This window comes from Myripristis murdjan, chromosome 4 (genome assembly GCF_902150065.1).
Source record: "Myripristis murdjan chromosome 4, fMyrMur1.1, whole genome shotgun sequence".
Taxonomy (NCBI): domain Eukaryota; kingdom Metazoa; phylum Chordata; class Actinopteri; order Holocentriformes; family Holocentridae; genus Myripristis; species Myripristis murdjan.
Window position 1 is genome coordinate 18,551,788 of NC_043983.1, and position 23,975 is coordinate 18,575,762.

Consider the following 23,975-nt stretch of genomic DNA (forward strand, 5'->3'; position numbering starts at 1 on the left):
TTTTGCTCTTTTGTCATATGCAGGAACAAACCTGTCCAGACAAATCCCCAATTTCCATCTCAGATCACAGAACTTCCACCAAATCCAAAAAAAAGAAGAAGAAGAAAAAAAAAGAAAATCCCAGCTTTTGAACATGTACACATAGGGCTCTAGTTTCGCAGACCAGGCGAGGCGGGGGCGTAGCGCAGATGCGCTTCGCCAACTGGGTGTGGCCAGGCGGATTTTCCAAGTTTGGCACGCCGTTCTCGGTGGCACAAGTACTCCGCCGTCCCTCCTACCGGCGCAAGGGAGGAGAGAAGGCGTGGAGTGGGTTTGACACAGCCGATTCACATTTAACCAATCAAATGAGCCCCTGTCCTCGCCTTTAAAATGCGCTGCGCGAAGGCGTAATGAAAGTTTACACAGCTGACAAGGAGGTCTACTGCCGCAGGCGGAGCGGAGCCCAGGAGACCGGCGCGGAGCGGAGACCGGCGAGCAGTGCGCACACGTCACCAAAACCTCACAGGCAGGCTTCCGGGATGTCAGGCACATGAACAATGCAATAAATACCGAAAAAAACACTATTCAATGCTACGATCACAATCAGCACATACATATATCTCCATATCAACTGTCCCGTCACAGCTGATGTCAGATCAAAGGAGATTGGCACCGTTTATGCTGATTGTGAGGTTTTGGTGATGTGCGCCAGCCAGCCAAACTTCCACTGCGCTGGCTCCGCTCCGCCTTGCGCGGAAAGTAGACGTGGTTTCAGGAGGCGAGCTTTTGGCGCACCTCGGCGAAGCCTTTTGGCACAAAACTGTCACTCCGCCAAGCCGAATCTGTCGGCACCTCCCCCCGCTGCGCCACCACTCCCATCTCCGCGCAAGTCCGTCTGCGAAACTTGGAACCTGTCCGCCTCTGCCGTTTCGCCGGTCGAAACTAGCTCTGCGCGGGGTTCGCCTCACTGCGCCACCCCGCGCTGCGCCGGGAAACTAGAGCCCATGCTCTGAAGATGCACAATGTCCTCTTTTCATTTTCTCCTAATCTCCTAGTTTCCTTACATCACCCTCTTTTTTCTGTCCCTCCCTCATTCTTCCCTCTTCACTAATTCCCATCAGTTGTGAAATTATTTCCCCAAGGTCCTTGGCCAAGGCAATTACTAATGCTCACCTGTTTAATCAAATTTTCTCCAAGTGGATGCACACTCTTCCCTCTTTCCAAAATGGAAAATCTCTAATTGTGAGTATTGGCAGGCCTGTGCCAGCTCTCACCCTTCAGACTGAAATGTGTGTTGAAATGACAATAGTGTGGTAATGAGTGCTTCAGCCAATTCACCAACAAGTATCGTTGTACATTACAAGTTGTCCTTTCAATTATTATGCATCCCTGCTTGGAGTTATTTCATAGAACTGGAAAGGTTTGACTGAAAACTAGAGAGTCGTTTACTTTATTTCTTTGTCCATCTCCTGCGTGTCGTGATCAGAGAAGGGTGTGCGACTGTTCAGGCACGAAGGAAGAAGAAGAAAAACCAAATTGAAACTCATGTGTTGAGTTTGTGTCATTTGCTTGGTTCCTACCTGCTACATTTGTAGCTTGAACACATCATAAGCCATGTTTTTGACATTTTAAAACCATTGACTCATGCGAGGCAGCAAAGACACCAACTGGCCCTGCTCGTTGTGCGCACATATGTTAAGTCATGGTCATTTAGCACAGTATCTTATGACTGAATATTAGTGGAATAGCAGCAGGAGCCAGATGCACAAAGATGCATCAGTACCATCTGTGACATTTAGAAAAGGTTGCTGTGTTATTTGAGAGACTAAAGAGAAATTTAAGTGAAAAGAGGGCAGATGGAACTCCATTTTACTGAATTAATTAACACGTTTCAATTATTTAAAAGTCTCACCATGTGTTGTCAGCTTTATTTCTTTTTTTTTCTTAACTACTTTTTTTTCAAGCTGTGAAAATCAGTACATTATGCTCAGTGTCTAAGAATATTTTTTTTCTAAACGAGCTTGTTTTCTGGCTATATATGGAGATCTCAGGCTGTTTTTTCTTCCAGGTTGGATTGCCATCCTGGGAGCGCTGTGGCTACTGGTTCTGGCTGACGTCCAGGACTTTGAGATCATCTTGCACCGAGTGGAATGGGCCACATTGCTGTTCTTTGCTGGCCTCTTTGTTTTGATGGAGGTATGTGGTCCAGGCACTCACACTCACATCTGGCTGATGTGTATAGTGAATATAGCTGGTACAAAAAGCAGCCACTACCTCTGTAGAGATCTTTCTGTAGCACACAGGGGAGTTGTAATTTTGTTCCCCATGACAACATCAGGTAATGAATAGCTGATAATATGAAGCAGGTGACAAATTGTGTTACTGCTGAAAGACTCCATCTCTTTTTGTAAAGGGTTTTAGCAGAAAAAATAATCCCCAATCACAGTGAGACCACCGCCCTCTGTTTCTGCTGAAGCTTTTTCATCAGGCTCATCATCTTAACTTGTCCCTGTTATGAAGTCTGATATAATTTTGGCTAATGTGCCAATGAATGTGCAGTTGCTGCTCAAAATCCAGCTAAACAACAAAACGTCAACATTCTGTACAGCCTATGCAAACCACTGACAGCAAATTTACCTTTTTTGATGACAGATTATTCAGCTGTCTTCATTTCCTTTCCCTTCTTTTTCCTGTCTTCCTTCTCCTGAAAACCAGTCTTAGATTTTGAAGGTGGCATAACACCATCACTCATGGCAATTGTATTTCTTTGTAACCCCTACATGCACTTTTTTTTCCTGCTCCTGATCTGCCAGAGTCATTCTTCTCATGGAATAGACAGACACCAGGCTGAGCTGGACAATTTTTTATGGGCATAACAGAGTAGAAGAATATAGGATTAGATGTCATGGATATTTTGGACATAATAAATGATAAATTCACTCCCTGTATAACAACAAAATATATATGCAAACTATAAACTATATGGCATCTTTAAGGGATCTTGGAGGCTGATTTTCACTCCTACTCCCAATGTTAGTGCTGGCAGAAAGAACTGACAGTCATTTCTGTTGGGAGATGAAACAAATATCATTTTAACCAGGGCTTCTTCTGACAAGCACCTTCACAAGATAAGAAAGGAAAATAAGACCTGAGCTTAGATCTATCGACAGCACATTGGACAGTGACATAATTGGAGTCAGCAAGCTTAGAGTTTGAAAATGATCTGCTATTTCCTCGCTTGGGAGCCTCCCACTGGAAGGATAAAAGAAAAGCAGAATAACTGTTTTGCAAGCCATTTGTTGTTTCCCTGCTCTAAGCCTCTGTGTGTCTAGAGAGGGGCTCAGCTCTGACCCTAGCCTATTTGTTGAATGTATGAAACTTTGTACAGTGATTACTACCGAGGAGCCTCTGGGAGAAAAATGAATATGAATGCTTTTTGTTCTTGACAGTAATAATAAAAACAAAGGAATTTCCTTTTGTCAATGCGGCTGCCAAATTGAAGCCAAATGAATTGTATTTTCTTGGTTTAATCCAGCCTATAACTAATTCTCCTCAGAATGAATTTATATCAATACTCTCCCCTTCGTTTTTCATAGGCTTTGGCCCAGCTGCAGCTCATTGACTACATTGGAGAACAGACAGCAGTGCTCATAAAAGTGAGTTTTTTTCTTTTATTTTCAATGTTAACCATCTTTTCTGATAATTGGGCACTAGTTATAAGATACTGCATTTTAATATAAAGATCCATTGTTCTACAAAGCTCTTAAGTCAGTAATTTAGTTGGTTTATGTCAACGGTTGATGGACACTTGGGTGATTTTCATCCAGTGTGGTGTTAAGCCCATTTTCCTGCCTGTGTGCATCGTGCAGGTGAGGCATCTCTTAGTACAGAATTGCACCAGTAATAGATATGTCAGCTTGTGTTTATATCATGAGCCTCGGTACCTTTAATAATCACAGATGGCAGGTGGTCTGCCATTCTGGTATTTAACCTGCTGAGCATCCGCAAACATGGAGGATTGTGAACAATGGACGACATGCTGGGACGACTGGCCTCTCCGTCTCTGATGTGGCTAGAAGAGAGAGAAAAAGAGGGAGGTGGAAAGCTGCCTGTATTGTGTGATGTTGTTCCACACCGCTGAGGACAAAGACAGCTCTAACAACGTCCTGCTTGGCACAGGGAGAGTTGGTCACATGTGTATGTCAGAGCTGAGAGATGAGACCGGAAGATAGTCCCACCTGTGGCCGTGTCACACTTGCAAACAACTTCCTTCTCTCAGTCTCCTCCTTTCACCAAGAAGATCAGGACCAAAACACAAACTTAATTGGCCTCTTTGATTTAAAGCTGTGACCAGCCAAGGTAGGAGTGTGAATCCAGGTGGCAATTAGAGCAACAATTATGTGTCACTCTTATCTCCTCCTCTTTCAGGCAGTGCCGGAAGACCAGCGCCTGGCCATAGCGATTATCCTGGTTATGTGGGTCTCTGCTCTGGCTTCTTCCCTGATTGATAACATTCCCTTCACTGCCACCATGGTAAGAGAGGAGCTTCAGCGATCACACCCCAGTGTATTTTTGTGAACCTGTGATGGCATAAATTAACACATAATGCTTAAATTTAACACATAATGATTAACTAATGAAACTAAGTAAAATGAACTCCGAGTACTTGTCATAAATCACAGATGGTGAGACAAAATGATACTTTAAGGATTGCAAAAGTTTCTTCCTCTGGAAAAGTTTTGTTTCTAAGGAACTCCTTTTTTTTTTTTGGAAGAGAGCTATGAGAACACTTGAGACTAAAATTATAATAAACACGTTGTTTAGTGCCTTGCAGGCAGAAAAGAAGTAATTGACTACTGTGATTTCAGATTGTATATGAAATAAGTGGACTGACCAGCAGCTGGGTTTGATTTGGGATCAGATTCACAACTATTAATGATTAATGCTTAAAACAATCACTTTTAACCAACAACAACAAATAACCAGCATGGAGCACTTTGAGTGCAAGAGTGAACTGCGTTTTCTGAATCAATGTTTCTAGCAAATATTTGGATTGACTGTCAGAAATATAGAATTCATACCAATGAAAAACTGAATCTCTGGACCATTTTAAGATGGATTACAAAGGTATTTGGAACCATGCAAAACATAATTGTTAATGCATAATCTCTGTTGAAGTGATTAAACTAAAGTTGCCAGTCGTACAGAGAAAGTCATTGCTTGCTCTTGAAGATGGGCAAAAAAAACTTAAATAACCCTGGTACTGTAGAATAATTACAGCCCCCCAACCCCACCCCGTTTGCATATGCATATAAATTGATTGCTGAAGAGCAGTGCTTGCTGATAGAAAATTAGGTTTTACCTTCAGTTAGTTTCCCTCTCCACTGAAAAGGCATGTCAATTTATCGCCCTCCAAAGCCAAAGAATGGAATGAGTGAGAAGTGACACTGAGAGAATAACTTAACTGCATGTTAAGACAAAATTATTGCTGCTACAGAAATTGACTATACTGTGGGCTATATATCATTTGATACCATATCTAGGTATCACTGTTGGTGAGATGAAATGTAAAGTTTAGCCTCAACATTTGACCTCTAAAACACACAAAGATAGTTCTCTTTAACTTCTTTGTAGGGCAGCTTCCTCCAACACTTTAATAGCCTTGAATCTTTTTATGTCTCTAAGATAAATTAAACTCTCAGAAGTGGCTTCAGTTTGGTTCATCGTTTTTCACCGTGGTCTCTCTTGGCCTTGCACATGCACCACTGGCATCCTAATGATGGCAGGCTGGCTCTTCATACTAGCCAGTTTACTATTCTGACTTTGTTAACACATTGAAAGTAAAACAGTGTTTCTTTTGATAACTAAGAAGAGATGGAATTACAACTTGGCTATATGCCTGGTGAATAGTTTTGATATTGTCATAAAATAAATGGAGGATCAATGGCCTTCACCGTCAGTGCAACAACAGTCATCATCTCAAAACTCTGGCGGATAGTACTACAAAGACAAAAATGATACTGCTGTATCAACAGATTTTGGAGAGCTTGCAGATTTCTCCTGCTTGCCTTTTCTGTTTTCAGGCTGGCCCCAGCCTTTTTATACTTAAAGTAAGCATTTCAATGGACAGCTGACAAGAAAGTACAAATAATGTCCTGAGAGTGAATAGACTCAAACTGAAAAAAATATTTTTTTTCCACCATCCCACACAGTAAAATGAGTATATCTTTGCATGTGGTGGCAGCTTTAATTCCAGTGGTTGATGTGTCAATAATACACTCCCTTGTGTGGCATGGTTAATTAAATTCAGGCTTTGGTATGGCCATTATATTACTCCAACAGAATTTCACAGTTGCTGGAATGCAAATGAGCACTGATGGCTGTGTGGACAGTGATATGAGAAACCTGGGATTTTCAGCACAATTCCTGGTGAAATATTCATTAACATGTCATGTTTGAACTTTATGCACCAGACTGTAATTTCCATGACGACATCATGAAACATTCAATGGCAGCCAGCCAAATTCTCAAACATTAGGCCTTTAAGAGATATGCTCTTTTTTCCTTCATTGCCCCTGTAAATGAAACTGAATAGGGAATAGTTGCTTACTCAACCAGAGACAGAACATGTTGACTGTCATTTATTAATTCAGATGGGTTTCTAGGTTTACATGGTAATGAGCTGTATATATATACATTGTTCTGATACCTTGCAATACCAGGAACCCTGTGTATTGCTGTACAATGGAAAAATTCTACTATACATGCAAAGCTTCATATTTAATTTTAAAACTCATATTCAGAAGAGGACATAGGAATCTCAATAATTTGTTACATTTTGCCTGTAAAAATCCAAGGAGGCTAACCACAGCCCGCAAACACACAGGGCTGTCAGATGGATTATTGTCATCACACCTCTGGATAGTAATGGATTCTGTCCTCAGACAAATCTAAAAGGGTCGCAACACGCTGGATACGAACTGTTGGATGTGCTCCCAGCATGCTGGGATCAGGTCTGGTTCCTCACCCACTGTGTGCTGCACGTCAGATCTTTCACAGATGGGGTCCACATGCATATGTACACAGGGGTTACTGAGATAGTAACATTTGCAAACACCTATCATGATCCATACATGTACAGCAAGGTAATATATGTTTTCAAATCAAATGTTATTCTGATTATTATCATTTTCCAGATGCACTACATATGAAAAGGGTTTCCTTTCAATACCACCATATTTACACTGAATGTATTCAGGACAGTGTGTGATTTTCTGTTGCATTATTTCTCTTGGTGTGCTCACAGATTCCAGTCCTCATCAACCTGAGTCAGGATGCAGACGTTAACCTGCCAGTAAAGCCTCTCATCTTTGCTCTGGCCATGGGAGCATGTCTTGGGGGTGAGTGACAGCGCTTGTTAAACCTCTCAATCTATCTCCAAATATAGCAAGAGACAAGAGAGTAAATAAGTCAGAAGAGAGGATGTGTTTTTTGTGGTTTTGGGCCAAACACTTGAACTTTCCTCTTAGAGTCTTTATAGTTTGGTAGAGCCATTTGAAAGATGTGGATCTTTATAGATGGCCTCTGCCAGAAGAAGACATCATTTGCTTCAGGTGACGGCCGAGTCCACTCTTGTTACCACTTTGTACAGCTGTGGCACTCCCTGGGGAGGTCAAGCTGTGCTTTTTGTGAAAACAGCCCAAGGCTTTTAAAGCTAGCCTAACTCAGGCTCCACCACACCCCACTGGCAGGCCCTCAAGCAGAGAGCGGTTCTGTTTGGGTGTGAAGGACACAGAGATAGAGCTGTCATGGCATTTCAGTTTTCATCAGCTGCACTGTGACAGCTTCTTATCGATTAGCGATATGATATTGTCACGGCACAACTCCATCAACATGATGACACCTTTTGAGATGTGAGCAGTATCGAGCAGCGGGATAAATATGTACCACGGCTGTCAAAGATGTTATCTAAAGAGATTAAAAATACTGACAGCATGCTGAAAGCCTATAAAAATAAACGAGTACAGTTACAAATAACATGCCAGAACACTTCTGAAATGAGGAGGCTACTGCATCCACTGGAAATTCAAGCTTAACATCTCTTTAGGACCAGTGCAAAATGAGTAGTTTGAAGCAATTTCAAATGACACATTACTGTGTGTATGGCCTTGTCTGACAAAAGCATGCGTGTTAAACAAGAACCTTATTACATAGTAGAACAAGAGTTTGAGGCATTTTCTGTATTTCACTTAATTTTGTTTGTTGTTGTTTTCCTTTTTGTTTCTTTCCTTCATTGTTTCCTCTTTCTGTTAAGGTAATGGCACATTGATCGGTGCGTCAGCCAATGTTGTATGTGCAGGAATCGCTGAACAGCACGGCTACGGATTCTCCTTCATGGAGTTCTTTAGGTAAGTCCTTTCTTCCTGAGAACACCAAACTCTCAGCACTGAAATCATCATGATATATTGTTCAAGTCCAGCGTGTAAAAGAAGGCTGTAACCTTCTGGACTTCTGGAAATCTTGCACCAGAAGTTTCTTCATTTTTAGTTTCTTTAGTTACCCTTTGGGTAAATGTCACACTCATTTATATGGAGTCTATACCTCATATGAGTTCCACCTGAATGAATACTTACATTCTAATGTTACCTTACCAAAGGAGATGCCAAAAGTCTGTGTGGAGTTGCCTCAGAGCACTTAGCGAGAAACCAAAAGACTTTTTCCCAATCCATCAATGCAGCTGCTTCAATTACCCAGGACTCCTCTCCATGTAATTGTGTTTGCAAGTTCCAGAGTTGGAGGCATGTGGCAGAGACCTCTCTCCTTGGGGAGAGTGTGGTGAGAGCTGTGGGCACATAATCTGTCTGAGCATGGCCCTGCACTGTTAAGGTTGCCTTCTGACCTTACTTGGGATATATCTGGTGCACCAGTTAAATAACTCCTGCTGCAGCCTCGCAGACATGACTTTATGTCAACTGCCCTAAGCTTCAAGTACCTGATTTCAGGTGTTTGAATTCATATTTCAGGTCCTCATATTGTCCACTGACAGTGACACTTATTATCTGTAAGAAATCAGTCTAGAAATCAGTCTGGTGCTATCACTCCATAAACTCCATAAACAGACACGCATATGATGTGTGTCTGATTGAATTTCTTTTGAGTGAAACACTCAAGGACATCTTGATTTGAGAACATTTGATTGTTTAAAAGCGTAAGTTGCAAAAAAATCTGATTCTCTCTCATACAGGGTGATAAGTGTCCTACATGGATATATTTCATTGTGCTTCATTTTCCTCTCCTCCAAAGTTGCCACCTGCTCACTGACAGCGATTTTCACACTGGTAATTTAACAGCCAGATCACTTGCAATTTTCCTTGTTGGAGAACTGTAAATGGTCAGTAGTGTATAAGGAAGCTTGATTTTGAGCCTGATTAGGCTTAACATGCAATCAGTTAGAAATAGCATGGTATCTGATTTATGGTGCTAGCTAGCATATCTATGGGAGGGAAGGAAAGGAAACAGAAAGAGGTAGATGGGAGTTGTCACACCATTTTCTGTGGCCCTTCATTCTTGTATTCTACTTAAACTGGTGACTGTTCATGTTATTAGTGTCCATCAGTGTATTTTACATGAACATAATGCTTCTGAAACGCTATTTTGTTGCGTACAGACATTGCTTCACATCATTTCTCCTGTTCACAGCAGGATAAATCTAATCTAAAGCCTCAGTGACACTTTGATCCCCAGAAGTGTCTGTGTCTGTCCCAGCGCTGTCTACATCACTGTCACCAAATTAACACCCAGGAATCAGGTGATGAAAGACAAGGCAACTACAGATTTATTTTAAACCTCCCCATTGGAACTGAGAGATAGAGATTGATCAGTGCAGTCAATCCTGTGGAGGATCCTTTTCACTGTGCACCTACTTACAGTAGGTGCATTTTGTGATTAGTGAACAGCTCTGCCCCCCCCCCCCCCCCCCCACTCAGTAAGCGATTTGACGGGGGGATGAAGGGGGATGCCAGTCCCCTTATTAGCAAAATGACCAAAATGCATTCCCTTTGTTAACCTGCCAAACTCCCTCTCCATCCTCAAATAGCAGAGAGAATGCTTAGTGTTTAGTTGAATAATTTATTTTACCCTGCCTGACTGGTTGATCCTTTATGTCAGTGGTTCTCAACCTTTTTGGGGTCCTGGACCCCCTGCATATTTTTGATCGACCCTGAGGACCCCCCCGACCGGGGGGGGGGGGGGGGGGGGGGGGGGGGGGGGGTTATTTGTTAAAAACAGCAGAATTGCATTATGGCATTTCATTATTCTTTGAGGAAAATAAGAGCTTTCAGTTGTAACTTCCAGAACAAAACAACTTATGCAGTACTGCAGTGTTTCCAGTTTTCTTTTCCCACAACACTTTCCTGCAGATGTTTCACAATAAAAGCATTATTAAGAAATGAATGGTGTATGCCCACTGAAACGCTAGGGGGCTCATAATTTGAAAAGGATGCAGATCATGTTAAGTTTATATTAACAGTGTCATGCAGTTACTTTAACAATGCATCTCTGATTACAATAAAAATAATTAGGGCCTGCTCACATTAGGGCCGTTTGTTCTGTATCCTGCTAAAGCAAAAATGCCCCCCTCCCCAGTCCCCGGCTGGCCTGCACTCACATTACATAAAGCCCAAACGCGCCCAAGCGCGATTGCCCCCGGTACGTACGTGATCACGTTGAAATACGACAACAGGTAGGCTATGGTCCGACGTCATCATAAATCAATATAGTTCAAATACATTTATCCTTTTAACTAAAAGACATTTTTGTTCCTTTTAATAAAACATGGGATGTTTATTTACCTTGACAGTTTCGGAGGTAACTTCCTCCTTCTTCAGAAATGTCCAACTGACAGCCGGAGTGGCACCTGGCAGAACCGGCAGAACCTGACTGGGTGCCGCGGCCGGTGCCATTCGGCATCAGGTCTGCCGGATCTCTGCGCACACAGACTGCTGTACTTTCATTATAAACCGACTTTTGTTTATATGCGGTTGCAGCAGCACGACAGACAGTGACACAGACAACATGGTTGATTATTGATTGCACAACGCGGCCATTCGCCGGTAATCGCACCGCGCGCATTAAACAATTTTGCAGAGGCAGGAGGAAAGTTGCATGATTTACGTCGTATCAACGTTCGCGCGCTGCGTGCGTGACCGTGCATGTGCTCGTGTATGCGCCTGTACCGTGCTGAAGCACACCCCTTCCAACCGTGCCAGAGGGGAAGTGTACTGTATTCAAGCACGGAACGGAGCGCTCACACTAGTCAAATAATCCGGATTTTAGGGGCAAACGTGCCTGGGCGCTCCTTACACTTGTGAAACAGATGGAATTAGAGAAAAAAAAAGTCCTTTTACCCTCTCTAGTTTAGGTAGATAAAGGTCTCAGTCACATTTGAGTAAAATAATCTTATTTCTATAAATGTCATAGAATCTTTTTAAAAAGATTTTATTTTCACGGACCCCTTGCAATTACACCACGGACCACTAGGGGTCCGCGGACCCCCGGTTGAGAAACACTGCTTTATGTGACTAAGGTTTGAGCAAGTTACAATCTACTGCCCTGACCATGGCTCTGAAATAGTAGCCTAACTGTGGCATATTGATAAATCCATGGCTCTGTCCATGGTACTGAAGTAGCAGATGGATTTGTAATTGCGCTCTCAGTCCCGGCCTTCTATCTGTTTCATTTTGAGTCTATAATATTCTCTAAACAATATACTATAGATACCCAGTTCTATACTATATTGTTGCCGGTATACTCTATAGAGCAGTGTCATGTTCATGAACAAAGTGACGAGTAGCAACTTGTGATGTTGTGGAGCAAGGGGATCATAGAGACACACTGCTGCCTGTAGTATTTGTATAATGTTCCTTTACTATTTCTATGATCATTCACTACGGTGTGCTGGTGAAAATACACCCCAGAGCAAGCCAGGTCTATAACAAAATATTTCAGGAGAGCTATCACTACAGATATAGCTTTTATGATAGATATTTGGTGTAACCTGGGAGTGGAGTGACTGAATGTGACTGAGGAAATTAACCTGCACCATGCTGAGCTGCTACTGTTATTTAGCCTAATAGCAATTCTACTTAAACAAATTATAATTGTAATTATAATATGAAGAAAGGGGCTGGGCCTATATGATAATCTTGCACTTCTAATATATGATTAAAGCATCCTGCAACAATTTTCTTTAGGAGGTGTACATGGGTGTGTGTGTGTGTTGGTTGGTGGTGTGGGAACAGAGAGGGTCTCCAATTGGGTCGTCCATCCTGTTAAAAAAAAAAAAAATCACATAGCTGTTATACTTGTTTCATATGGTACAAAATCTTGCAATTCATTGTATTTACTTTGCTGTATACCTGTTCAGTGTAATCACTGCAGTAATCTACTGTATCTGGTAACATGTCATCTTTAATTTTCAAGGACCATACCAGTGATTTTGAATATTTGGCCCATTTTCTTCAATTGATCCACATTTTACATTGCCATAAACCATTTTGCAAATCATTTACAGGTGATTTCACAACATGCAATAAAAATCCCTTGATTTTCAAATACAGATTTTTGGTTGAAACTAACTAAGTCATCAATATTCATAAATCACAGGACAAATAATTGGCTGTTTAAAGCAAACATTTCCCCAAGTCATTAAAACAAAACAGTGCTGCTGGTTTTAGGAAAAAATTGGACGACTTTACTATGGTGATGGAATATTGATGTAAAGAAACTGAAGTCTCTGAAAGTTAATTTTCATATTGTGGTGGAATGAATGGAGACCAGTGGCTGGCTAAAAGACAGGAAAAATGATATCAGAGTTGACGGAAGTGTGACATGTATACGCTTTGTAGATATTATGCTAAACATGCAGATTCATCGGTATTCTCCTCTAAGTTTGCTTATTTTATGCCTCCTTGACTCCTTGCTCCTTGCCTCCTCAGTTTGACTCTCTCGTGGGTGGGAGTAAGACATGAGGAAGAGATGCGAAAAGAGGAAATGAGGATGCAAAATGAGTGAATGGGAAGCACCCCAGGGGGAGTAGGAGGAGCAGGAGGATGGGTTGTGAAGCTGTGGTTGGTGTAGGTGACGGGACAACATAACATAACAACAAGGGGCCATTGGCTTTGCCAGAAAAAACAAACAAACAAACAAACAAACAAACAAACAAACAAAAAAACAAACAAACAAAAACAAACAAACAAACAAACAAAAAACAGGGAGAAAGCAGATGTTTGAATAATTCCTCATTCATTGCTGGCTTCCTACTCCCTCACTCTGCTTCAGAGTGCCCGTTGCCACCAGAATATATAACTGTATATAATTATTATTACTGGAAAAAGTCATCAGGATTACAATATGTTGATGAAAAACACAGAAATGTCCATCTACATAACTTTTGGTTAAAACAAATAAAATTTGCTCCATTTCATGCCTGCTGTAAGTAAGTAAGAAAAGTTTATCTATAGAGCACATTTAAACACAGTTCAAGCTGACCAAAGTTCTGTGCAAAAGACAAATACAAATAGTGAACAAATAAACAAACAATAAACAAATAAATAAACAAACAGTAAGCAACAAGGGACAGATACAGATTTATAGACATGACAACAAATTAAAAAGGCCTGCAGGCCTGTAGACTGTAGATGTGTTGCAGTAACACTTATTGCATAGAGGCATTGTTCTACATTGACTGTAACTGGCTATCTGTGGCAAGGATCACAGCTGTACAGAGGGATAAAAAGAGAGACGATTGATTGAAACTCCCGGCAGCAGAGATGGACAGGTGCTATATCAGATATTTAAATTCAAGGCCCTGATGAGCCCACAGGGACATGAATCCCTTTTTTGATCGACCATCACACTGGAAAATGAGAGGCCCTGACTCGCTCAGCAGTTAGTTGCTATGGTCTCTGATATTCGTCTCGTACCTCTGAGACCTGATGATCATGTTCTCTGAAAGCCATTAACCTGGGCAGTATGGTAAAAGCATCTACTGTAGATATGCTCCATGCTCCATCTTCCATCCTCTGTCCTCCATCCCAAAAGGGCAAAAACCAAAGGTAGTGGTCACATTTTCAGTGTGAATAATAGTGGCTGTTTCAGTCTGGTACCTTTGTATTGAAGCTGGAGGTGAGCATTTCACCACTCAGTTCATCTTAACTTTCTGGCATTACATTCAAATATCCCATTTAATCTCCAACTAAATTGTTTTGCTTCCAATAGGCCTCAATTGATGTAATTTTAAGAAATGCTAAGGCGCTTAGCCATCTATGATGACCCATCACACAACTATGAGTCGAAGCAATTCTCTCTCTTCTTAATACTTTTGCTGTTATTTTTTTTAAAAAACAAAAATAACAGATCAGCCCAAGAAATGGACATAGTAGCTTGCTAACCAGATATTATTTTATGGCTCAACACCAAGCTAGAATGATTGTAGTTCTAAATTTTTCTGACAGAACAGTCTGCTCTGTATTTGATGTGTGCTGCAGTGTTGGCTTTTTGTTGCTTACTACAAAGTAAAGTTAGCACAAATTACTTAATTTGGTTGAAAAGCAGGAGTAGAAATCAGAACATCCAGTCCAATTTAAGAGAGAAATGAGTGCAGATAAAAATGTCCAGGTCCTAAATACCAACTTACATCCCAGACTGATAGCAGGTGAAAAAAACATCCAAGACATGCGTTGCATTGTTTAGCTGAGTTTATAAAACTCACTGCTGATGATGAAAGTCAACAGAGCAGACACACAGGAGCAAAACACTGTAAAAACTGTCAGAGGCTGATGTAATCTGTCAACAAGCAGGAGTGAAAATGGGTGTGTGTATGTGTGAATGAAAGAGTGTGAAAGAGAAATAGAGACACTTTAGCTGTAATTTTGAATTTTTCCATTTCAATACATACTCTTTTTGAAATGCAGTTTCTGTCAGAAGCTATATGATGGCTATATGACTATGAGCCAGAAATGTCACGTGAGCCACGGTTCCCTCACCCCTGGTGTAATGTGTGTCATAAAGTAAAACACAAACAGATAGAACAGGAAAGAGCTAAACCCAAGCGGGTTTGGTAGTTTTAGGGGTATATTATCTGTACTGTTCTGAATTGTATTTGAATCATACAGTAATTTATTTATACTTTGAAAAGCATTTGACATTATAATTGGCTGCTGAGTTTCTCCTGAGTTGTGGTCAGCACATAGGGTAGCCCAGAGCCGGGTAACCTGTAGTCCTACTAGCCACTACCCTGAGCCCTGAAAGACTTGAAGCAGTTGTGAAACAAAGAGCTAGGACTAGCTAGGAGTTCAGACAAAAAAAATACTAACTTCATCCCCCCCCCCTTTTTTTTTTTTAACTCTGCAAGTTCTCCTGTGGTATGCCATTCGCTGTGCATTATCTACGAGATAAACAAACAGTTCCAATGAAAATGGCATGAAACAAAGTAAACTGATTTGGAGAAAGAGGACTGTTCAGTTTCTCTCTACCTTGTCCTGCCTTCCTTTGTCTTGTGGGCTGCTTTCATGATGTGACAGAATTAATATTCCCATTCATGGTTCCGGCTCTCTGCGTCTGTGATGGTGGCTTGTGTTGGGAACAATGGTCCCCTGCACAGGAGACTGCAGGTGTGCTGCCTTCATTTGAAAGAAATCAAACACAGAAATGCACAACAAATTAGAGACAGAAGCTTAGTCAACCACAGAAAAATACCTTGTATTGTATTCTTGTATTTTTGGAAGAAGAAAGAAGACATTCTGTATCACTTTTCACCTTTCAGACCCTGATCATTGTATGTAGTGTTCATTTTATAAGTAATTTGCTTCAATAAGACAGGTCAAGCATTGTCACGAGGACCAGGCACTGTTGTTTGCCAAGCATAAAACCCACACAGTCAGAGGAGACGTCCCTCTGGGTTTATCTGAAGAGAGACTTTCAGATTACATCAGGACTTTCAAAGAGCTTCCATCATATTCAATTAAATCAATGTGAGAGATCACAAGGTACGATCAGGATTTTTAGTCAAGGTGAGCCTTGTTCCTCTCTGTCCTGTATTGTGACAAGTTTTTCATCTGCCCTCTGTCCCCTCATGCTGTGCATGATGGGGAAATGGGTATTGCTCAGCAAAAATGGATTCACTTGTATAGAGGTGACCTCAGCTTGTCTGCTTATGATAACAGTCCAGAGATTATTGCCTCCATCCATCCTCTAAGAAGACATTCACTCCAGAGAGATGCAATCACAGTGGTCTCATGTTAATAGACTATTTAAAGGCCTTAACCTCATGACACTATAATATATCCTATAATTTTTATGACTTTAACAGTATCAAGTAATATGAAACTTACAGACTGTGACTTAAATGCAGGGAACATGGCCTCAACAGCATGGTGTGGAGTGGCTTGTATTATCCCACTACAGATCGATTTAAACACCACTAAGCTGTACTGAATGCTGCATTGCTTTTTCAAAGTATTTTTTTTTAACCATTGATCTTTTACCTGTGGGAGAGGTTTAGTTGGCTGAAGTTTTCTGTTCAATAGCACCACTTAGCAGCAGGGTCTATTGTTCACCCACCATAACAGATGTGACTATAGATCCTGCAGTATCATTAAGGAAGCAGCGCGCTGTAGTTGATGAGGACAAGTACTCATTTCATTTTAACTCAGGTGTTTATGCCATTGTGTGCATGCAAAAAAGAACAAATTACCTTGTCACAGACTTGTAATGTGTAATTTCCATAGCAAACGGGGTTTTCAGTCTTTGTAGTGATTATTGCCAATGTCTGCGTTTATATGTACACTCACATCCCCTCAGTATTTGGTTCACTCAAGTATCCTGTCTTTAAATTGGCTCATGTAAAAACCATATAACGTTTACAGTGTACCAGAGAAGCTGGTATTCTGCTTATGAGAAGCCAGGCTAAGGCACCTGGAGAGCTCCGATATTAACTGAGATACTGAGGCATCTAAACCCATTTTCCCGGAAATTGTATTTCCTCCATACAGCGCACGCTTTGTTTGTATCACAAAGTATCTGGGATACAGTGTGCATGTCAGCCTCCAGCAGCATATATGTCAGCGGCATATCATTTAGACACAGCCTGATTGGTATGAAGAGTGTGAATCTGCTGGAATATGGACAAGAAAGAAATGTGACACTGTAATTCAGTCTGTAAATAATCACTTGTCAAGACTTCTTATGGACTCCCAAAAAGTTTTCACAGCAGTTTTTGCTTGATAGACACCGGGCAATTGGTGCATTCTTATGTCTCTCTGCTGGCACAGATATTATTAGATATTAGAATTTTCAATTAAACTGCCGTCATGCAAATTTAAAATAAGAATCATTTTGACCTTTGAACCTGAATTTGACAGGCCATTCATGTTTTACAATTCAAATGCATCACCACCATAGGCGGAGTTTGCGGGGGGCGGGGGGGCATTGCCCCCCCTAGCGTCTGAAATGTGTCACTACATTGAGTCAAAAATAGGTCCAATATTTTTTTTTTCCTATATACATATCTATAAACATTTAAGCAATGCAATAAAATGAGATTATTTTCAGAAATAAATCTGAATTACATTATGTTTGGTATTGTAATAAATAAGATAATAATAATAAAAAATGTTTGCCCCCCCCAGCGCAAATTTCAAACTCCGCCTATGATCACCACCCCATTTGTAAATTATTATTAATTAGCCAGAATAGCTCCATTAATCCTTAGCTCAAGCACAAATATGACACATATGTCCACATGCTTAGCAAATAATAATAATAATGAAAATAAAAAAAGTTTTACCATCTGAATGTGTGCAGCAAGAGAAGATATGCACACATTAAGCCAATGCAGCTTTTCACTGTAACTCTGGAAGCTAAGGTCAGGTATCCTTTTACATACAGAGACATGCAATCATAACGCACTTTATCATCAAATGAACAGATTTCACATTAGATATGAGCATATGCAGAGGATATTGAGGATATACAACCCTTCCCTGGGTGAGCTCTACTCTTCCCTTGCTTGCTTAAATTATCTGAGTCTAGAGACAGATAAAGCAGGCCATTATATGTTATATGGATTATATTATGTAGTACTATACAGATCCACTCACACTCAAATATCAGGCTGGATTACTGCGCCGCTTTATATTTGGGAACTTGCATTGGCTACCTGTCAGATACAGGAGTTCAAGTTTTCGATATTTGTTTTTAAAGCCTTATTTCTCTTTCCCCCTTCAACCTCCAGACCTCTCAGGTCCTCAGACCAGCTGCTCTTGCCTGTCCCACGGTCAAGGCTCAGGGGTAAAGGCGATCCAAAGCTTTGGGATAGTTTTCCATGAAGTGTTCCCCCTCTGTTGTCATTTTTAAAACTAAACTTAAAACCCACATGTGTGAGCCACAAGGTTTTTGTGATTCACTTTTTACTCTGCATTTTTTTAAAATTTCCAGTTGTTCTTTCACTTATTTATTTGTGTATGCATTTGTGAGGGTGATTTTATGTTATCTCTACTCTATTTTATTTTATTTTATTTTATTGCACAGTCCTTTTAGTCGACTCCAGTTGTTTTTTCAAAAATGCTTTATGAATAAACTTGATTTGATTTGATTTGATAAACACACGCATATGCCTACACCTACACCAAAACACACAAACACACACACACATTCTTTTATAGAAAGATGTGAACTTCTTGCATGCTTTTGTCAGCTTTTGTGGTTTCAAAGCCCCGTGTGCTGAAGACTCAATGCATGGGGCTTTGTGAAAAGGTCATCTTTAAATGGAGCTTTCAAAAGGCTTCTGATTTAGTGGACTTTATGTAAGAGAGAGACAGGAGCGCCATTCTGAGGACAGGCAGTGTAGAGTAGACATGCACAGCTTGTGACTACAGATTTTTTGAAGTCTTGTCTTTTTAAGTAGCCCATTTTCTGTAATCTAAGTGATTTTTATTTTTCATTGATTAATCTTTGTCCTACAGTGTGCATGTGTGCTTTTGTGCTTGACAGAATTTGGTGAAACTTTGTTATTTTATGGATTTTAATAATTAACCAGGCAGTTCCAGTACAACTAACATGTGACACGGCATAATAAATGAGACGAAGGATTTAGCAATGATGTGTGCCGACTGAAAAACTAACAGCATTTTGATAAAACCACACTTAGACCAGATGGAACAGAAGTTTGTGTTTTTGTTTCACCTGGACCACATGACCAAACAAAACAGCCCATAACTATCACCATGCTGTCACCATGCTTCATGAGCATAATTAGCCACGCATCAGGGAAAACTTGTTTTATTTTTTTCGGAGTCTGTCATTGATTCAACCTCGCATTTCCCACTGCACCAGCGCACTAGGAAGCAACATCTGCTCCAAATTTAATTTCACAGACACAGTTTTTCTTAATTTTTCACAAGTGGTACTATAGTTTTATGTAGTATATATTTTTGATGCTTTGAGAAACATTAATTGTTGGCACACTACCTTTATACTACAGTTTTTCTTATTGCTCTCCAAAATCTGTCTCAGAGACTGGGAGCAAACAAATCTCTGGCCCTCAGACCAACCATGTGTCCATATAGCACATGGTAATGTCCAAATCACCAACCATCTGGATGTCTGGAGTCATCCGGTGACAAATCACTCATTTATTTATGTAGCTACTGCTAGTTTTTTTTTTTTTTTTTTTTTTTTTTTTTGCCTTTGATTGGCGCTAACTGAAGCTCCACTAACTAACTAAAGTGTCAAGCCACACCCAGCAGGGCAAGTGGGGCCTAAGGATAGCTGTGTGAGTCTGTTTGTCCATCTATCCAACACTTAACTCCAAGGCAACATATCTTGAAATCTACTGGACACTCTGAGCACATTCATGTTCCTCAAAAAATGAACCCTGTCAAATTTGGTGACTTGATGGCCTTTCCTCTAGCGCCACCATCAGGGCAAAATGTCAATGTTAGATATCATAAGATATCACAAAGTCAAATTTTTTGGTTCGCCATGATATTTGGTGAGTGCAGTTATGATTCTCAAAGGAAGATAAGATTGATGATTTAGTTGATTTTGATGATTTGACCCATTTACCTTTCCTCTTCCTCTAGCCAAAATTTACAAACTTTATTCTCTCATAATTTGGTAGTTGTGAGTGTTTTAGTAATTGTTTGTGTGAACTGGAGGGCTTCTCAGATTCTCTCACAAAACATGATGTGATTCTAGTCTGCAAATCATCTGTAAGACTTTTTAACATCTCATTGTTGGGCCTGTTTGGCTAGTAGATTGGTTATTGAGTAGAAAGACACCTGTCAAATGGAGGCTCTTAGTTCAGGCCTCCGTGGCAGCAAGCAGCTGCCTTGCTGAAGTGTCCTTGAGCATGACACTGAATCCCTGCCAGCTCCACGGCTGCCGTTCTGCTGCTGACCCTGTGTCAGTGAAGAGGCTGAGCAGAAAGCCTTTGCTTGCACGGATCAATAAAGTATCACAAGTCAGAATCAGATTCAACGGCCAAATAAGTTTGCACATACAAGGAATTAGAGTTGGTGGTTTGCTCCCGCAGGTCGCAAGAAATGTAAGACAGCACAGACTAAAAGTTTGTTGTAGCATACAAAAAATTACAGCTCACTTTGAGGTAAAACACAAAAAGTAACTACTACTGTCTTTTCTAATATTTATCTCTAATCTTTATGTATATTGCACTTTTCAAAACAGTGTTACAAAGTGCTTCACAGACAAGAGTGATTAAAAGAAAAAAGGCAAATTAATAAAACAAAATGTTAAAATGTAATGGGGCACACCAGTGGCTCCCGTGGTCAAGCGTGTACCACACATTGTTATCACAAGAGTGCAGGTCAAATTCTGGCCCAGGCCCTTTCATGCATGTCGCCTCCCTCTCTCTCCCCTGTCCATTCTGTCTTTCCCCACTGTCACTGTTCAAAGCATAAATAAAAATAAATACATAAATTAACATAAAAAATAAGTTAAAACACTGGTAAATAAAGTAAAACACTAATAAAGTAAAAGCGAAAGTGGAAAATAATAAATTAAAGGTAAAATACATAGATTCAGCCATAAAAAAAAACACATGCAACAGGGATTAGAGGGTTAAACATAAATAAAAGTCATCCTTAAAGGTTTTCAAGTAAAAGTAGCAGCCTGAGGTCGTGGAGCCCCGACACTAAAAGCTCATTCCCCCTTGATGCAGGAACAGTTTGTACCTGAGGATCTGCTGCTGCACACAGGCTCATGCGGGGTTAAAATTTTGGAGAGATAACTTGGGGCCAGGCCAGCTTGTTTTGAGTGTTGCCTCACTCAGGAGAAACAGCAGCTTCTGTAAAAGGCAGCTTGCGTAGCAGACACTTGGCCAACATGCAGGTAGCAGATTGATTTGGTCTCCAGTGCTGTTCTACTTGCTTCTCTTTAATAAGTGTAGTTTATTGTCCAAAAGAAGGAATTCAGAGACTGACACTAATCCTTTCAGCATTCTTCCAGCTGTGTCTCTGTTTGCAAATTACTCCTGTGTCACTGTGACTGTTGATCATGACGTACAGGAAATACCTGAGCATACAGAACAAAATACATAGAACCCCAGAGATGGCATATAGCTTCACAAATGTCATGAGTTGTCATGAGTCTGTTAATTTCAGTGAGATCGGCTCTCTTTAATGTCAGTTCACTGTGAACTGCTCATGCTCAGTTCACTCAGATAGTGCGAATTATTTGCATAAATCTATTCATCCTATCACTGTGGTTTGCACTCTTCATATATGGATTAATCTCACCTGTAATGTTTTGCATCCCAAATTGCAATCAGCAGGATGCTCATGATGAAGGACACAGAATGGCTGCAGATGGAAGCTTTGATATAAAGTGTGACATCGAGTGACAACTTAAAGTGCCCGCAGCCTCATCAAACATTTATTCATGCAGGGCACTCAGGATAAGTTGCTCTAAGCATTTAGCTCAATTTTACTGATGTCGAATGACATAGCCAAATTTGTTATAAATGGGAGTTTTTTGGGTCAAGTTAAACACGATTAAACTCTCTGGAGAGGACTGATGATTGCTTTTTCAGAAAGTCGTATTCACTATATTCCATATGATGGCTTTTTGTAATGGGGGGGATGAAGCAGTGCTACCAAACACTTGACTTCTAGTTACACTACATGGGCTACAGGGCATATCACTGCCAAGTACATAAAGTATTAATGCCAAATATAATCAGTGTAAAGCCCGGTGTAAAGCCCAAAGCAATGTTCTTTGGCGACATGTTGGCGAGCTACATCTGTGCAGGCCAAACTGAAGATGGCAGCTCGGGTCTTAAATCAGTTTTACAGCTGTTTACAGCTAATATGTTCTGAGAAGGAGTGATCCAAAAGTATCTTGTTTGAGAGCTTGTTTCCCGTCTAGAATGGTGCAACAAGACCGAGGTCAAAAGGCAGTAGATGCCACACTGATAGTATCAGGGCAGATTATCACAGACACAGTTGTAATTACACTGGTAATGCTCATTCCAGATGGATGTTGTACAATCCCGCAGATAAAGGGCTTCCCACATGTCACTCTAAGGAAGCTGGTTCACCATGAAAGCCTCTTATGCACAAGAAACGTGGTATCTCAGCTTCCATGATACAATTTGAATCGCTGGGCTCATGCCGTGTCACGGGAGGAAGCCTCCTCCTCGGCAGCCATGCATGCTTCATGAAAGCATTAATCACATGATGATTCTCTACTCTGCATGTATCTTCACATTATGATTTGTTTTTATTTTAAACACTTATGTGCCATGTATGTGGAACATCAAGGTTTTTGGGGCAAATTCTTGCTATTTAAACCCATAACCTCTTGAGGAGCCAATTAAATATCAAAATTCACCATTGACACCATCATTAACTTATAAATATGGTTCCTTAGTTTTGCTATGTTCTTGTCCCTGGAAAACAATTTAAATATACACTGACTGACATCATGCCAGAGAGGAAAGCAAATGTTCCACAGTCGCGGTAAAACGACCTTTCAGTTCATAACATTTTTCTGTCTTTCTTCCCACAGGTTAGGGTTCCCCATGATGATAATGACCTGCATGATAGGAATGTGCTACCTGCTGGCCACCCACATCGGACTAGGTTGGAACATGTAATCTACACCTGCTGTGCAGAGCCAAAGAGACTGTTAATAAGTGTGTGTCTGGGTTTCTGTGTGTATGGGTGTGCGTGTGCGTGTGTGTGTGCGTGCGTGCGTGTGTGTGTGTGTGTGTGTGTTTGTGTGTGTGTGTGTGTGTGTGTGTGTGTGTGTGTGTGTGTGTGTATGTGCATTCATGTGTGCATTTGTGCATATCTGCATATCTGTATATGTATGGAAATCAACCACTCCTTCGAAGTTTCACTGGATTGGGATGACTTACTGACTGATGTTCCAGATACTATATGAGATCTAACAGCCATACTTTATGCTGCAGAGTATGAGGAACTGACTAGCTTTATGCACTGAATACACAACACAGATAAAACAGTGAAGTTAACACAGCAGCAGGGACCAGGATAATAGTTGCTTTGATCAGGCTTTTGAATCAAATATCACAACAGGATGACCTGAGACCCGACAGCTGCTCCCATGTCGCACCATTAAGTTATTGATTTCCTCAAAACTTGACTAACCTTCTATTTTTTAAAAAAAAGTCCTTATTCCAAGGGAAGGAGGAAACTGTCCACTCCATAATGTTGTCCATGGTGCTACTGCCTCTGTGGTTATTATCGGTGTCCCTGACACCCACTATCGCCTCTGAGGTCAGACTACTCATTCTGTGGTCTGTTTACAGACATCAGCAACTAATTTGCTAAAGGAACTACGTTATTCCATTGATTTGTTTGTAGAAACATTTAGAATCATGATCATTATTTGTTCTGGTCAAACTTTCACCCATGGTTTACTTACATGTATACCTTCAAGGTACCACAATACCC

General features: G+C 40.7%; 1 protein-coding gene across 1 annotated transcript in view; it reads left to right on the top strand.

The window, feature by feature from the left end:
- oca2 (oculocutaneous albinism II) overlaps positions 1 to 23,246 on the top strand; it is a 49,559-nt gene extending 26,313 nt beyond the window's left edge. Inside the window, exons 16-21 of the mRNA XM_030049887.1 lie at positions 2,048 to 2,175; positions 3,576 to 3,635; positions 4,408 to 4,512; positions 7,286 to 7,379; positions 8,294 to 8,387; positions 23,065 to 23,246. Of these exons, the coding sequence (XP_029905747.1) occupies positions 2,048 to 2,175; positions 3,576 to 3,635; positions 4,408 to 4,512; positions 7,286 to 7,379; positions 8,294 to 8,387; positions 23,065 to 23,152 (569 nt within the window). The 3' untranslated portion in view covers positions 23,153 to 23,246. The remainder of the gene's footprint in view (positions 1 to 2,047; positions 2,176 to 3,575; positions 3,636 to 4,407; positions 4,513 to 7,285; positions 7,380 to 8,293; positions 8,388 to 23,064) is intronic.
- Positions 23,247 to 23,975: the final 729 nt, after the last annotated feature.